The sequence below is a fragment of the Platalea leucorodia genome, assembly GCF_965183815.1.
Source record: "Platalea leucorodia genome assembly, chromosome: 2".
NCBI classification, from domain to species: domain Eukaryota; kingdom Metazoa; phylum Chordata; class Aves; order Pelecaniformes; family Threskiornithidae; genus Platalea; species Platalea leucorodia.
Window position 1 is genome coordinate 84,922,779 of NC_138824.1, and position 15,362 is coordinate 84,938,140.

General features: G+C 35.7%; 1 protein-coding gene across 1 annotated transcript in view; it reads right to left on the reverse strand.

Moving 5' to 3' along the window:
- The window catches only part of ADGRG2 (adhesion G protein-coupled receptor G2), a gene marked incomplete at both ends in the record, with an annotated part of 50,350 nt that overhangs the window by 14,633 nt on the left and 20,355 nt on the right, over nt 1–15,362 (reverse strand). Inside the window, 13 exons of the mRNA XM_082333611.1 lie at nt 1,366–1,522; nt 1,864–2,062; nt 2,852–3,588; nt 4,138–4,198; nt 4,878–4,960; nt 6,311–6,345; nt 6,478–6,517; nt 7,603–7,676; nt 9,285–9,352; nt 11,275–11,322; nt 13,169–13,210; nt 14,141–14,173; nt 14,282–14,326. Of these exons, the coding sequence (XP_082189737.1) occupies nt 1,366–1,522; nt 1,864–2,062; nt 2,852–3,588; nt 4,138–4,198; nt 4,878–4,960; nt 6,311–6,345; nt 6,478–6,517; nt 7,603–7,676; nt 9,285–9,352; nt 11,275–11,322; nt 13,169–13,210; nt 14,141–14,173; nt 14,282–14,326 (1,622 nt within the window). The remainder of the gene's footprint in view (nt 1–1,365; nt 1,523–1,863; nt 2,063–2,851; nt 3,589–4,137; nt 4,199–4,877; nt 4,961–6,310; nt 6,346–6,477; nt 6,518–7,602; nt 7,677–9,284; nt 9,353–11,274; nt 11,323–13,168; nt 13,211–14,140; nt 14,174–14,281; nt 14,327–15,362) is intronic.

Sequence of the window (15,362 nt, forward strand, 5' to 3'; positions counted from 1 at the left end):
CATCAGCAGAACAAAAGAAAGAAATTATCTGTGTATTCAAAGAATGGTTGTAATAGAAATAACAGTGTGAGCTCTCCACAGTGCCCTAACAATATGGTTTAACTCTCCTGTTTAGACCAGTGGTCTCCAAACTTTTTTGATCATGCACCCCTTAAAAATTTTTTGAGCACGCAGTCCAAAATATATCTATTTGCAAGTTATATGCATTTACTACTGTACTAATATATTATGCACGTTATAAAACATACACAGACCCAGAAATTTTAACAGGATGAGATAAAGATTAAACATTTTTTAAAAATATATTTCTTATTTATTAATCATATTTTCTTCCCGCACCTCAATGGACTGTCGTGTGCACACCCTGAGGTACTCACACCCTGCTTTGGAGATCACTGGTTTAGACAGCCACCAAAGACATCCCGAATCAATTCCACAAAAGCATTCCTGTTGCTCCAATTTGAACTAGATGATACTTGCTGAAAATTCTCTGCATTTCATTGCCAGGGCCATGAGATTTCCAGAAAAATCATTACTTAGCAAATATCTGGTTTTTAGCACTACCACCTCCTAGTCACCTCACATTCACGCACCACATATTGCTAAGAAAATAGAAAAGAACTCAAATGTTAACATTTCACGTCATTTTCAGTATCATAGAACCGTTCCAGTACTACTTGTGACTCATGCTAGATTAAGCTATTTCCTTCTCTGAGAGGACAGAATGTGCCAAAATTTGTCCAGAACTTTCCATCTCTCCTTGCTTAAGCCTCCAAGGCTGGTATTGTCCAAATTATTATTTCCTCAACCAGGAGGGAGTTTTTGAGTGAGACAAAGTAGATCCAAACTTTCTAAGCACTTCTTTCTTGGCGAGACCAACTAGTCAAGAGCCACAAATGTATGAATGTCATTATCCAAGCAACATAATAGTTCTTTCTTGGAATCCTCTGCAATTAATATCCTTCTAACAGATGAAGCCATCTGGCAACACTCCTTGACAAATTTCAGCACTGTCAGGGTGGGTGATTAAGTGACTCATGATTCAGGGTTTTTGAGGCAAAGTTATTCTGCCAAGCACTCTGTCCATTCCAGTGTTCTGGCTGTACCCTCTCTAACAGCTTATTAGTCAAATGCCAGTTTCTCCTAAGTCTGTTGCTTATTTACACCATAATAGAAAATGAAAGGAAAAACTATAGAGGGCTTCAAAAACAAAGTGTTTTTTCTCTGAGACTAACATGAACAAAAGGTCCTGAAATTGTGACATAAACACAGAACAAACTCATGTTACATATAAATATAAAAACATAAATACTTTAAAATAAATGTTTCAGAATTTGTAAGTATTTAGAATTATCAATGTTTAACCTGAAGATCAGCTGAATCCTGGACAGCAAAAGACATTTGGTTGGAGCGGATGCTATTGGTTTTGACAACTGCCAGAGCCAAGGAAGGGGAGGCAAAATCAGCAGACGTTGCTGAAAAGTTCAGTTTTAAGCCAATATAATCCACCAGTTTTATAATTCTGTTAAGAAAAAGAGATACTTAGTATTACCAAGCACATACACCCAAAATTCTCAGGCAAGTTTTGGTTATGGAGCAGCACTCCAAGTGTAGTGTAAAATATGGTTGATTCTGCTCACTTATTATGGTGTCAACACAAAAAAATACTGTTTTCCACGTCATTATATTATAGTAGAGCTGGTAACACTAGAATGATACTCCCTTCATTTTGTACATTAAGGAATATGAAAGAACAAGAAATATTCTTTTGGATTATTATTATGAAAAAATGAAACTTGCTGAAGTCAATTTATCAAGACAGTCAATACAACACACCTTTAATCTATTGCCAGAATGACCTACCTGTTCGAAATTCGGGGTGGTAATTGTTGAGAAGCAGTCAGGACTTTGCTAACCTCACTAACCATTCTTTCTACATCTTTTGGCTCTACTTTTCCAGCTGCTAAATCATCTTCTATTTTGGACAAGATTTGCTCAGCTGTGGTGATATTAATGGTGGTATATACAGAAGTCGGGTGTGTGGTAGCTGATAGTGTCTTTCCTGTGACAAAAGAAAAGCTATGCATTTATTTAAACGTTGTGCTCAAGAAATGAAGTAAGCTTTGAGAAGCAGAAAAATTAAGCAGTTCTCTTGACCAACAAACCTTATCACAACATGTTATGTGAGACAGAATGCCTTTTTTTCCCTATCAGCTACTTTGCAGGTAGCAATACTTTAAATATTATGAAAACATAAAGCAAGGTTTCAAATGGTCAGCATTAATTCCACTTTTTATTGATTACAAAGTTTCTCACATCAGACCATTAGTGATGTTAAATAAATCTATTATTTTGGATTTTTAGCCACTGGATGCCTGAAAGTAGAATAAAATCAAGATAAGATCAGCAATTTGAAACGAAGCTTGTGAAGATGCATACAATCTTCATAGGAAATACATAGCCACTAACAATATTCCTAATCAATAACAATATTTTAAGGAAGATCCAACATTGATTTGCAATATTTTAAATACTAGCTTAGTAAAACAAAATAGCTACCTGGCTCTGTGACTTAATTTTTTCTGCCAAAGGTACCTGTTGGGAACTTAGCACAGTACCTATCTATCACAGTTACCAACCAACTTGTAGGGCGAGGTATCACTCATCATGGCCAAAGGCATCAGAACGTATTTTAAAATAAGTATATACCTTATGAGAGTTGTCTCAGGCTTTTCACAGTAATCGGAAGGTCACAGCTTAGATATATAATCTTGTTTAATGAAGTTTAAAAGCAAATTCAGTATATGGCATTCAAATAAAAAAAAAAAATCATTTTACTTGTCGTATTTACCTGTGCTCCCATTAGGCAGGCTACCATGGCCATCAGCAGGAGAACGAGGATGAGAAGCTGAGACAGAATGGTTGACAGGACTAACAGTAGGGGTCAAAGTTATTGTGAAAGGAGTAAGGGGAAGAATAGGTGCTGTAGTAGCATTTTTGTTACCAGAAATAGGTTGGGTCGAATCTGTAGCAGGATGAATTTGTACAACAGATTTGGTGGTAGTCTCAAAGGGGGGAATTGCTATTGGAGGTTTGGAGGGAAGTTCAGAAGAAGAAACTGCAGAATGTTTAGTGAAACCTATAGAAGGAGAAATTATTGTAATAGGCTTGCTAAGATATGCAGAGTCAGATTTAATTGAGAAAGCAGCATTAGTGACAGATTTTGTTGCAGGTGTGGAAGTAGTCACAGATTTATTAGAAGCTATGGAAGGAAAAGTTGGCATGGTAGGTTGAGCAAGAGACTCAGAAGAGGAAAGTGTAGTGGTAACACTGGTGGAAGACACAGAAGTTTCAGCAGTAGATGTGGCAGAAGTTTCAGAGAGAGGATTTGTAGTGGGAGATGTGGGGAGAGTTCCAGAAAAAGAAATTTCTGTGAATGGTGGGATCAATGGTCTAATTGTGAGGCTTTGTTTGGTAGAAAGCATAGTGGGGGAAATAAAAGCCTTAGATTTGCGGGAAGTCTTTTTAGGGACAGAAGGAGAACGAGGGAAAGGAACCCATATAGTATAATGTGGCATTTGTATAGTACTGTAAAAAAAAGAAAAGAGCACAGAAATATATGTTAAATTTAACATTGTGTATATTTTAAAGAAAATTAGTCATAATAGGGGAATATATATGAATGATATAGACATACTACTAATAATGTATATTTTAAAATCAATCCGATTGGCTGTTTCATGCTCTAGTAATAAATATGAATATCATAACATTTTGAGGGTTCTTACATTCTATTTTGCTGTAATTGTTAACTAGCAAGTCCATAAATACTCCTACTGTCTTTGCTGCCTATTCTGGAGGTGACCTGATGCTGAACACAAAAGCTATCTGCATCAGGGAAAAAAAAAAGGGGAAAAAAAAGAAAAAAAAAGAAAAAAAAAAAAAAAGAAAGGGAAGGGAAGAGAAGGGAGGGGAGGGGAAGAGGGAGGTATGGGAAGGGAGCTATACAGGAAAATGCCTGTCACACTGTTCTCGTGGAGTCCTTCCTAGCTATTACACTGCAACATGGAAGTTGACTCTATTAATGCATTAGGAAATGTAGGAAATAAGCAAGTCAAATTTTATATTTATACTTACTACATTTGTAATTCTTCAGCAGTCAAGGAACAATACTTCAGTGATGAACAGCAGCACTGTTCTGAGATGACAAAGAAGCATTAACCTAGTTTATCCTGAAGCATAAAAATTGCTAATACTGTTAAGCAGGATATTCAAATAAGTGTGTGGTTTATGTTTTTTAAACAGTAGTGCATATTGCATAATGGATTTTGAGTTTTTTTCTGAAATGACATTTGCAAAACAGATCTTGACCAGTCAGAATACTGCAATACCCCCAGATTTTTGCTTGATGCCTGACAAGTAGATTTCTCTTTTTGTTATTGTAAACAAATCAAAATGCAAAGCTGCATCTTTTGAAACAAAGGGACGGATGCTATGAGTCACCACTCCCTACTATCACAATATCACTAAGAAAGCTTGGCTATTTTATAAACTTTTCAATTCAGATCACCATTTCAGTAACACATTTATATTCTCAAGTGATTTTACACCTAATCCGTTCAAGGTCTGCTTTATTAATGTAGTCAGCAAATTTATACCAGTTTTTTTAAACATATTTCTATCTTCCCCCTCCCCACCCAAAAATCAGAAGGCTGCATCTATTTATTTGATGTATTTATATTGTTCAACAAAAAATTACTTTTATCTAAAAGTAACTATCAATCTTTTCTTTTAGCTACTTGGAGGTCACCTGTAAAGATATAAAATTTAATCTTAAAAGGTAACTGTGATGAGATTGCGTTTAAAGCATAACTTACGAAGTTGGCTTATTTCTGCTTTGTCTGTTAAACTGCTTATATTCTCTCTCTCAGCCAGCTTTATTATGAAATTGCAGTATATACTATAAGGAGAAGAAAAAGCTTTAGACTCAAGAAACGCATCTGCCTCATCTTTACAATGCATGAAACTAACATCAAATGCTAAGTGTGAAAGCACATTAACACAAATGCTAAGTGTGAAAGCACATTTTTCCTATGCTCTTTCAGATTTAGGGATATTTGTAATGCACATAAAACACTATGCCAGGCTAAAAGCAAGAGTAGTACATCGGTTTGTGGCACCTTATTTTCTCTTTTCTCTACAGACACTGTGGATTCTTAAATGGGGTCCTCCCTAATTAATGCTAGCCATTAAAGAGTTGATAATTTTGTGAAGATAATAATGTAATCTCCACTGTTACTGTAAAGAAACTCCAGAGAGCAACTAGCAAGTGTCCTAGGTGGCTATGTCAGTGTATATGAAATCTCCATCACCTGGGGAAAGCCAGTGTTCTCCCTCTTGACTTTAGAGAGAACTTAAATGACCCACTTAAGCATGTAACTATACATTTAGAATTATGGTTCGATGACGTGAAACCCTGCCTGAACTAGCAAACCTACAGTAAGAATTCTTCACGTTCAGCAAACTCAAACACACAGGTGAATGAAAAGGCAACACATAAAAGATGAAGTGAAGCTTCTTTCCAGCTAACAAGAATGAAAAGAGTACCCTAACTACTGTCAGTATATGACATGAAGGTGCAATCTGACTTTCTGTCTATTACTATTTCAGTGTTTTGGACTTTTCTTTCATCCTGACTCAGGAAAATAAACCACAAATTCAAATATTTGGGGAAATTAAGTTCCACATTTTGTTTTAGAATATAGTGTTTCCAGGCTGATAGCTCTGTGGAGCAGCCTTGCCATTCTGATACCCTATGGCTTCTGAACTCTGAACTGGTTACCTTCTCAGGCTTCCCCTACCCTGAGGATGGCTGGTTTCCCAAGCCGAAGAACAGCAACTTGGGATGTCTGAAGCAACTCCCTCATAAAGATTGCATTGTATTCACAAGCTCTGAAAGTTTGGTGGTCCCGCGTCCCATTGCCTTAGTGGTTACGTTGCTATGTGACTCAGCAAAGATGCAGAAGAAATATGGCAGGCAAGCCTGTGCTTCACCAGAAGACTAATGAAAAGCAATACAGTTTGGTTAAAAAAAGAAAATCTAAAAAAACCCCAAACCACTAATGCTAGGAGAACAATGGGATCAGAATTTCTTTGTCAGTCTACATATATTTCTCCAGCCTGTTTCTCAAACTTCACTTCCTAGAAAGTTTGGTTTTTTCTTCTGTTACACAGCCATTCATACTTGATATACCACAAGACAATATATGAGCTTTTAAATATATGAGCATTTAAAAAATTAACAACAAACCTCTGGTTTTCTGCACTGCATTCCATAACAGAAGACTGCAATGACAAGTGAAAATAGAGAAAAATTGTTTTGTCAGGAGAAAACAGGACTGATACTTAGATAACAACATTATCAGAAATAAATTGGAAAAAAGTTTTCGAAACAGTAAGAACAATTAGTAATCTTACCTCACTTACTGCTTGCAAGGTTTTGTTGAACTCTGAAATTCTTTAAAATAAAAAGTTACCATTATGGAGGATTTTCACTTATGTTTCTAAAGACACGTGCAACAGTATAATGAAAAGAACAAGCATTTACTGAGGGGAAAAAAAAAAGACCAACATTTTTCCAGTTGATCAGTGATTTTTTAAAATCATGCCAGTTCTAATATTGTAAAACCACTTTTCAAAGGATTAAACATTTTAAAAGTTGCCTTTTATTAGTCACTTCACAAACTAAGTTTAAACCTCTGTCATCACATATTTTAACATCAATCCACTTCTGTAAAAGTGATTTAAGAAAGCAAAAGATAAATCTTAATGTCGCCTTTTGGCAAGCAATCATTTCGAACAGAATTCTAAATTTATACTCAAAGCCACAGAAACAGAATGACTAAGAAATACAGATTTCTTCTACAAACAAGACCTATTGGCCAATTACATCTTTTTGATTTTCAGGGTAAGTTTTGGGAATAGCAGTAAATATTCACTCATTCAAACCTCTCCTTATAAAGGCTGTGAAAGAAGAAACTACACCAAAATAAAAATATAGATTTGATTCCAAGAATATGTATTAAAAAACATGCAGCTATGAAAGTTCTCTTAGTAATTTCCTAAGAGACAGATCAAATCCCTGAAATTATAAAAACCATTTATTCCTGAAAAGCAGTAATCAGACTGGCATTCTCAACAATCCACAGCTCATGTCCTCAGGTATTATTGTTATTGTTGTTGTTATTATTATTATTATTACTGCTGCTGCTGCTGCTACTACTACTACTACTATCATCATCAGCATATAAGCAACAAGGCCTTTGGGCCTTGTTGAGCCTCAAGGAAACTAAAGGACCTAAAAGGAAATCAGGAAGTGTACCATTTCTTAAAACAAACTCCAGTGGTACATAAAACAAAACTAAGACTATTCTAACCAATATGAACTTTATGTTAAAAAACAATAACTTGCAATTCCTGAAATTTTTAATTTATAAAGTGCAGGAATAATGCAACATGAAGAGTCTGCTAACCACATGGAAGGTCTCACTTCATCTTTTTCAAATATAACAAAGATTTCAATCCTTATTCAAAATTACTTACCTCAGTTCTTGTGGGGTAGGTGCTGGAACTGCAATTAGTTTTGTAACTTGCTTCTTGATGGTTACGTTATTAATCTGTTAGAAACAAAGATTCCGTGGCTAAGTAAACCCCGTAATTTTTAGCCTTAAAAGAAACATGTTCATTTCACACATTTTAACAGTCTGAAAGTCCAAAGTTAAAAAGGACATTTTCTCATTAATACACTTCAACAAATATTTACCATGACATTGTTGCCACAACTTATGGAAGGAACTGGCTCACTGAATAACAGGATCTGATTTGTGAAAGATATAGGCAAGAGGATAGTGACCTCACCATATCTCATATGGGAAAAAGAAGAATTTGGCTTAGTTTGCAACAAAGACAGCTTAGACCAGACACTGAACAAACTTTCTAACTGTAAGTGCAGCAATGGGAAAAGCTCCATAATAGGCATAAGTAACAGACAACATAGAATTCTGGGAGTAAGAAGTGAAGAACTGTGAAAGACATGGTAGGAATGATATAAATACATATGATGTAGCCTTAGGGCCAGGGATACACTAAGGTTTATCTAAAGGCCTTTTATAGATCTGCATTCTTATGCTCTTCTGGTTGCCACCATTACTGGTTATTTTTACATTTCACACAAGCAGTGAGCACCATGATAAAAACATCGCCTAACATATATGGCATAGACATTACCTAAGAAATATTCTGCTAAAAAGTAAAAGAGTTTCAAGACACAGGAAACCCATTTTTCTAATAGCTGTAGGCATAATGTTAATACACCAGGACAGTTTCAGTAGGCATTATCACCATTGAAACACAAGCCAATGCAAAGGTGGCTTTTGCCAAGGGTCCACCCCTGCCCAAACTCAATGCTCCATGTGCAGTAGCTCTCTGTGGTGATTTTGCTGACTACTCTCATGCTTGCAGAGACTGGCATGTGAAACCTCAGACTGAGTGCAGACAGCGATGTGTAGGAGAAAGATACAAGGTCCTTTACAAGCTAATGTCCTTTTCTTTCTCCCTGGTTTTCCATCTATGACTAAACATTATCATCCTCATAGTATTATCTCAATGCTGAATAATCTATATGGTCGTTGCTTTGCATGATATCATTCTCTTAAACCTCTGTTGTGTTGTATAAGTGGACACGCTCATGTCACGTAGGCCTATTGCAAAATTAATTACTGATTAACCACATGCCAAAAAGCATAGAACGATACCCTATTTATGAGAGTCTCAACATGAATTATTCCCAGGATGCAGTCTAACTTAATTTATGCCCACACTGTTGCCATCTAATGATGCTCGCCTTCTAAAGTAAAGTGCCTAAATTAATCTCCAAGGGAAGATCTTGTATGCCTAAATGTAGAGTCTTAATTCGGCAGTTCCTCTCTCCGGACTTCCCAGGGCTTCCCCCTCCTTTCAGTGGCTACGTAGAGAATACAGGCCCTTACTCTAGGAATTTTACTTAGCTGGAATTCTAAAATTTAGCTGCAAAGCAGCTGCTTAAGAGAGAGAGAGTAGATTCATCCACTGCAAATATTAACTTGTACTGCAAACTGTATTTGAAATAAAACAAAACTACAAAAAACATAGTAAGAATCATGTTAGGATATCAGTATTTTAAATGTAGACAAAGAAACTCATTTCAACCTTGCTCACAATAAAGTTTTAAAAGAGTGAACACTTACCATTTCTACATTTACTGACGTGTTACTTTCTTCACTTGCCTGAAGTTTTACCTTGCCCACATAGAACACTAAAACCAAAAGGAAAAAAGTTAAGAAAATCAACGCTAAACCACGATATAAAATTATCTGAGAATTTAAAAAGTCGCTGTCTTGTGTTACAATAGAAGGGAAATAAGAACACTTACACTAGATTTTCTGATCATTCACTGTTTTTGCAATTGTTCTTCCATCTCTTCACTTACTACTTCCACAAATGAACTAGTCCAATAGCTTCATTAGTTTCTGTATATTTATTTTTGCTGGCTGTCTCTAAATTCCTTCTAGTTCTTTTTTTTTTTCCTCCCCAAAACCAGAAAAACTGCACTGCACATTACTATTAATAAAATTCCAACTCCCGCAACAAGAATAAAATGTGTGGGTAAAGGCAAAATGATACTCTGAAAATTATTCCCTTGGGGATTAAAGAACTTTCAGGATACCATAATTCAGAGCATCATTCAACAGTCCTTGAGAGCTGGCAGGCCCATTTTGGAGACAAAAAGGAACTTCTACGACACTTCTCTTCCTGCAGCCACACATTCAGTGCAGGCTATAGAGAAACATCTCTACAGGAATGTATACATGACATCATCCAAATCATCTAGCAGTTTACTGTGTCAACCAGTACGGACGGAAACTTTATAGAGTGGGGGCAGATACTTATTCTGCCTCTTTCTAATCTATAAAGTACCCAGCATATGGCTACTTGGCAGAAGTGACTTAATTTTCTTAAGTATTTCTCACAGAAGCCATTTATCAAAGTGTTTTGGAAGGCAGCAACATGTATCAACAAAATCTTCTTTTACTATGTTTTTGTTAACACACATAAAGGGAACATCACTGCCCTTTCCACTTTCCTTTGGTTCCCTGTTCTGTCACATTACACTTTTAAAATACACACAGGCTTTTACAATAATTCTCCTAAACACTATTTCAACTCCTATTCCTGATAGAGAGTTAGGCTCAATATAGCAAACGTTAGTGTCTACCAAAGCATACTAGTTTCTTGTTTTCTCAGGTTTGTAATTCTTATCTGCAACTGTGTATCCTTTGATAAGAAGCCAAAGATCAAAAATACAATAGACTGAACATTACTTTTGTATTTCATATAAAAATACGTAATACATTTTATATTAATTTTTTAGGAGGTATACAAAATCTCTCTAAAATCGCAAGAAAATCTGTTACGATTCCATGATTCTGTGATACAGAGCTAGCTTTTACATAGTGTCCTGGTTTCAGCTGGGATAGAGTTAATTTTCATCTTAGTAGCCGGTATGGGGCTGTGTTTTGGGTTTAGGATGAGAACAATGTCGATGATACACTGATGCTTTGGTTCTTGCTAAGTAGTGCTAAGCTGTTGCTGAATAGTTGCTAAGTGGCGCTCACACTGGTCAAGGACTTTTCAGCTTCCCCTGCTCTGCCGGGTGCACAAGAAGCTGGGAGGGGGCACAGCCGGGGGGAGGGCTGACCCAGACTGGCCCAAGGGCTATGCCACACCATATGACGTCATGCTCAGTATATAAGCTGGGGGAAGAAGAAGGAAGGGGGGACATTGGGTGTGATGGCGTTTGTCTTCCCAAGTAACCATTACGCGTGATGGAGCCCTGCTTTCCTGGAGATGGCTTAACACCTGCCTGACCATGGGAAGTAGCGAATGAATTCCTTGTTCTGTTTTGTTTGCGTGCACGGTTTTTGCTTTGCCTATTTAACTGCTCTATTTCATTTTACTTCAATTATTAAACTGTTCTTATCTCAACCCACGAGTATTCTCCTTTTACCCTTCCGATTCTCTCCCCCATCCCGCTGGTGGGGAGTGAGCGAGCGGCTGCGTGGTGCTTAGTTGCTGGCTGGGGTTAAACCACGACAATAGCAACTAAAAGTTGCCTCATTACTCGGAACAGAAAATAGTTGGACATGTTTTTTATAAGAAAAAAAGAAAACCACTAACCTGAAAAATTACAGACATGTGTTATGTTGCATAAAATGGTTTCTTCTGCTGTAGTTTTTTTGGGGGAAAAGAAATCTAGAGAGCAAAAAAGTTGAAGTTAAACCCAGTACTGACAAATATACATATTTACAATCATTTCAATATTTTAAATGTAAAGGTTTTTACCTTTTAGAAATATTTCACATACTGTCTGGACTTCACTTCTCTAGGGCACTTACCATGACATTTTCCAAGACTTAGTATTCAGAGTGAAACATGCTGGGTTTGATTAATTAATTTTGAATAATTTTCCGTAACAGTTTCCACAGAAGACCTACATGCAAGTGGTCACTATTTTTTTTTTAAATCCAAATAAAACAGAAATCAGCATATCATAAATAAGCTCTTCAAATATCACAGTATTCAATCACTAGGTAGCATATTATCTACTTCTGAGGATACTACTATGGCTACTTATGACAGCATGAAACTAAAACTGTTCTACCTGATAGAATTCAAACTATGATGATAGCAAACGTATACTCTCATCTAGTAGAACATGTCTTTAGTTAGTTACATCAAGCTTTTGGATGCTCCCATATTTTTACTACTACCTACACTGCAAAGAAATAACACTGATCCCAAATTAAGGGTACTGTAAACAGATAGCTCTGTTGTATAAAATCAAAATAAAAGACCAGAAAGATATTTGCATCCAAGACAAAACTCCTACACTTGTTCATAAAAACATGGCAGCACAACTTCCCTTACATAAGCAGATAGATTGGCCTCCATTAACGGAAAAAGAAATGCTATTTTCTCTGCTGTTAGCTAGTACCAGATGAGATGCTTTTTTTTTATTTTTTTTTTTTTTTATTTTTTCTGTGGTACAAACATTTGCCTGTTATAGCTTGATGCTTCACCAATTTTATCACCATCAACAAACAGCCATCAGAGGGTACAGATTGTGAACTGGTGGCAATATTCAAATTATTAGGAAAAAATTCTTTTTTCAGACAGAAATTTAGATTCAAATAAATTTGCCTTCCCTTTTGTGTTGGCAGTTATCGGTGAAATAGTTATGAAAATTGTATCACTTTTTTTTTTAAACAATTCTTAAAGAAATAAAATGTTCATAAATAACTGAATTTGTCAAAATTATTAACTACATAAAGAACACCACCACTTATAAAAACCCAACACAAAATCCAGGAGTGACACAAAACTAAAGAGTAACATCAGCCTCTTTTTCTTTACAGAGCACCCATTTGTGTGCTTAGGATCTCTGCATGCCACCAAAATGCACAAAATAGATAAGCAGTGTGGAGGATAAAAGACTGATCAAAAATCACTAGTGCTTCCAGCCCCCAAAGATCATCAGATAACATAACTGCAAACTTCCTGCAGGTCACATTCATACAGTCAAATTATACTAGCCACTAGGGCTCCAAGCCAGTTCTTCTACCACTAATGCAGTGCAAATACATTCTAATTGGTCTACCAGGCTCCTACATGGATAATAAAAAAATTAAATTCAGCCTACTCCTATAGACTGGCCCTGCCCTCAGAACATCATGACTGGATTCAGTCTGCTTCAGTCTACTAAAAAGCATGAGGATTTTTTTTTTTTTAAGTAAACATGGTCCCTGAGATTGTTTCTTACATCTTTGGGGTAATCTGCTGCTCTGACTTACAAAATAACCAAACTCTTCTATATGCGGCCACCTAGGCAAGCATTGCAGAATTAGACCTTCTACCAGACTGGAGATTAATGCAAAGTAAAGCACACTGCTCATACCATAATAGCAAGAAAAAAGATCCTATTAAAAATATTTGGGAGCAGACTTTCTGAACTCAGACACACTTAAATTTTGAGGAGCATAAAAGAAGATCAGTGGTGATATATGAATCCTACCTGGTGTTATGGTGGAGTAATAATCAGTGATGTTAAGAGGTTCTGTTAAAAAGAAAGTTTTAAAATTAGGTTTTCATATTTTAACTTAAAAAGACTATGAAATACATGTCACAAAAATAAGTTTCCTAATTTATACTTTAGACTCTCTTCCCAGGAGAAGTCTAAACACATGACCATTTGTAAGGGAATTAAGTTACTTTCAGCACAGGAAATGAAAAAGCAGCATTCGGACTGAGATCCATCCAATCAAATGTTTATGTCCCCATATAAGCCAGTTACTCTAGGCTCCCTGTTATTCAGTGGAGAAAGTGGTGCTTTTAAAGTGTGATTCCCATTTAACCTGTTCTACATGGGCACTTCAGCATAAGACGAATCATGTTCTAAAAATGTGTCTTTCTCTCCATCAACTATGAAGAACAGCATGATGTGTAGCTCATATACAGACATGTAGGAATCTGTACTGATATGGGATGAACCTACTCCTTGTTTTCAAATGCAAACATCAGGAAAAAAAGGGGTAGCAAGTTCTTCTGATTGAGTCTTTACTGATCCTATTTGGCAACTCACTGCAAGAACATATATCATGTAAGTGTCTTTAAGGAACAGGGTGTACATTTTAGTTCTCTAAAATACTTTAAATAGTATCAGAAAGTATAGAAAACATTCTATCTATAGATATACCAAAAAACTACATATTTGCTAAAAATAAATATGCCCAGTTTGGGCTTTGGTAAGCAATGTAATATTTTGAATAAAAAAGAAAGGTTAACAGCTCAGTGTCAGTTAAACGGGCTTCAAAACCCTACCCATGCAGACTGAAAATACAGATTGGAGATAAATACAAATTTTAAGATCATGTAAGAAAAGAATGTGGACTAAACAAATCCCTATTATTAAAAAATAAAAAGCAAACTTTCACGAATGCAACAAATACCTCTGTTCAGACCTTACTCTCTTCATGCTAATTCTCACCTGCAGTTTGTATAGTCTCCTCTGAAGTCATATCTGAAGAAGAAAAATTAGTAACAGTATAAACAAAAATAAAATCTAAAAAATCTAAAAAAATCTACATCTAACTAAATCTAAACAAGAGAAACATTAATAAAATCTTGCCTGAAGGATTAATAGGATAGGTGATAAAAGTAACAATAGAGGATTCTGGGGGGAAAAAAGAGAAAAGAAGTAAAAACTATTAATATAATACTTTATTTCTATGAATTTTGGAGAAAAAAGAGCAAGCATGCAAAACTTCAAACAGGAACTGAATATTATTTATCTAAGTTCCATTTTAAGAATAACTGCAGTGCTTGTTAAGAATGTTCACATTATTTCAATACAAATATTTGAAATAATGTTCACATTATTTCAAAAATCTGAGTATCTGAATACAAACAGCTGGCAATTGAGTTTTGTCAGGTAAGTTCCTTTTATTGGTTTTATTCTCTTAGAAGATGCAGATGAATTTGGCCTATCCAATAGCAATAACTGTTTAGCCCCAAGGACCTTCTCCTGCATGAACTCACAACACTCATGAGCAGAGATGACACACTGAGTTTGGCAAACTGCCTCTCCAAAAAAGCTATTTTTGCCAGTAACCATATAGTAATCAAATAGAGTGAGAATGCATTTTTTTTTCAGCTACCAAAAAAAAGAAAATTACATTAAGACAATAGAAGAAAATTTAAAGATTGCTCAGGAAGGATGTGCTTAGTAAGCATATTTTAGGTGTCAGCGCAGGAATACAAAGTGGTTAGAGGACCACTTTATATCACTCCAACATAACAACTTTGCGACTTTTTTAAAATGGGCCAGAGCAGCTTCATAACAGAAGACCATTATGCTTTCTAAACTTCTTTACTAAAAGCATCACTGTTATTAGTAGAAGCAATATCTTAAGTATAATAAAGAAAAGTTGGGGGCTCTTCATAAAGATAGTTGCATATCAAGGAAAAAAAGCAATCTACTTCATCACATGGAAAGGGAAAGGGAGCTTTTCTTTCTGATATATTTATTTCAACTAGACTAGCCATTTTGAGCCTTTTCAAAAGTGCCCTCTTAATTCCATACTAAGAGTAAAAGCTAAGCATATTTGGTTCTTAAGTAACAATCCCAAGGACAACTGATTTTCTAAGGCAACTAAGATAAGCAGCCAAATACGAGGAATCAGAGTGAAAACTAAGTGCTGACTTCATCT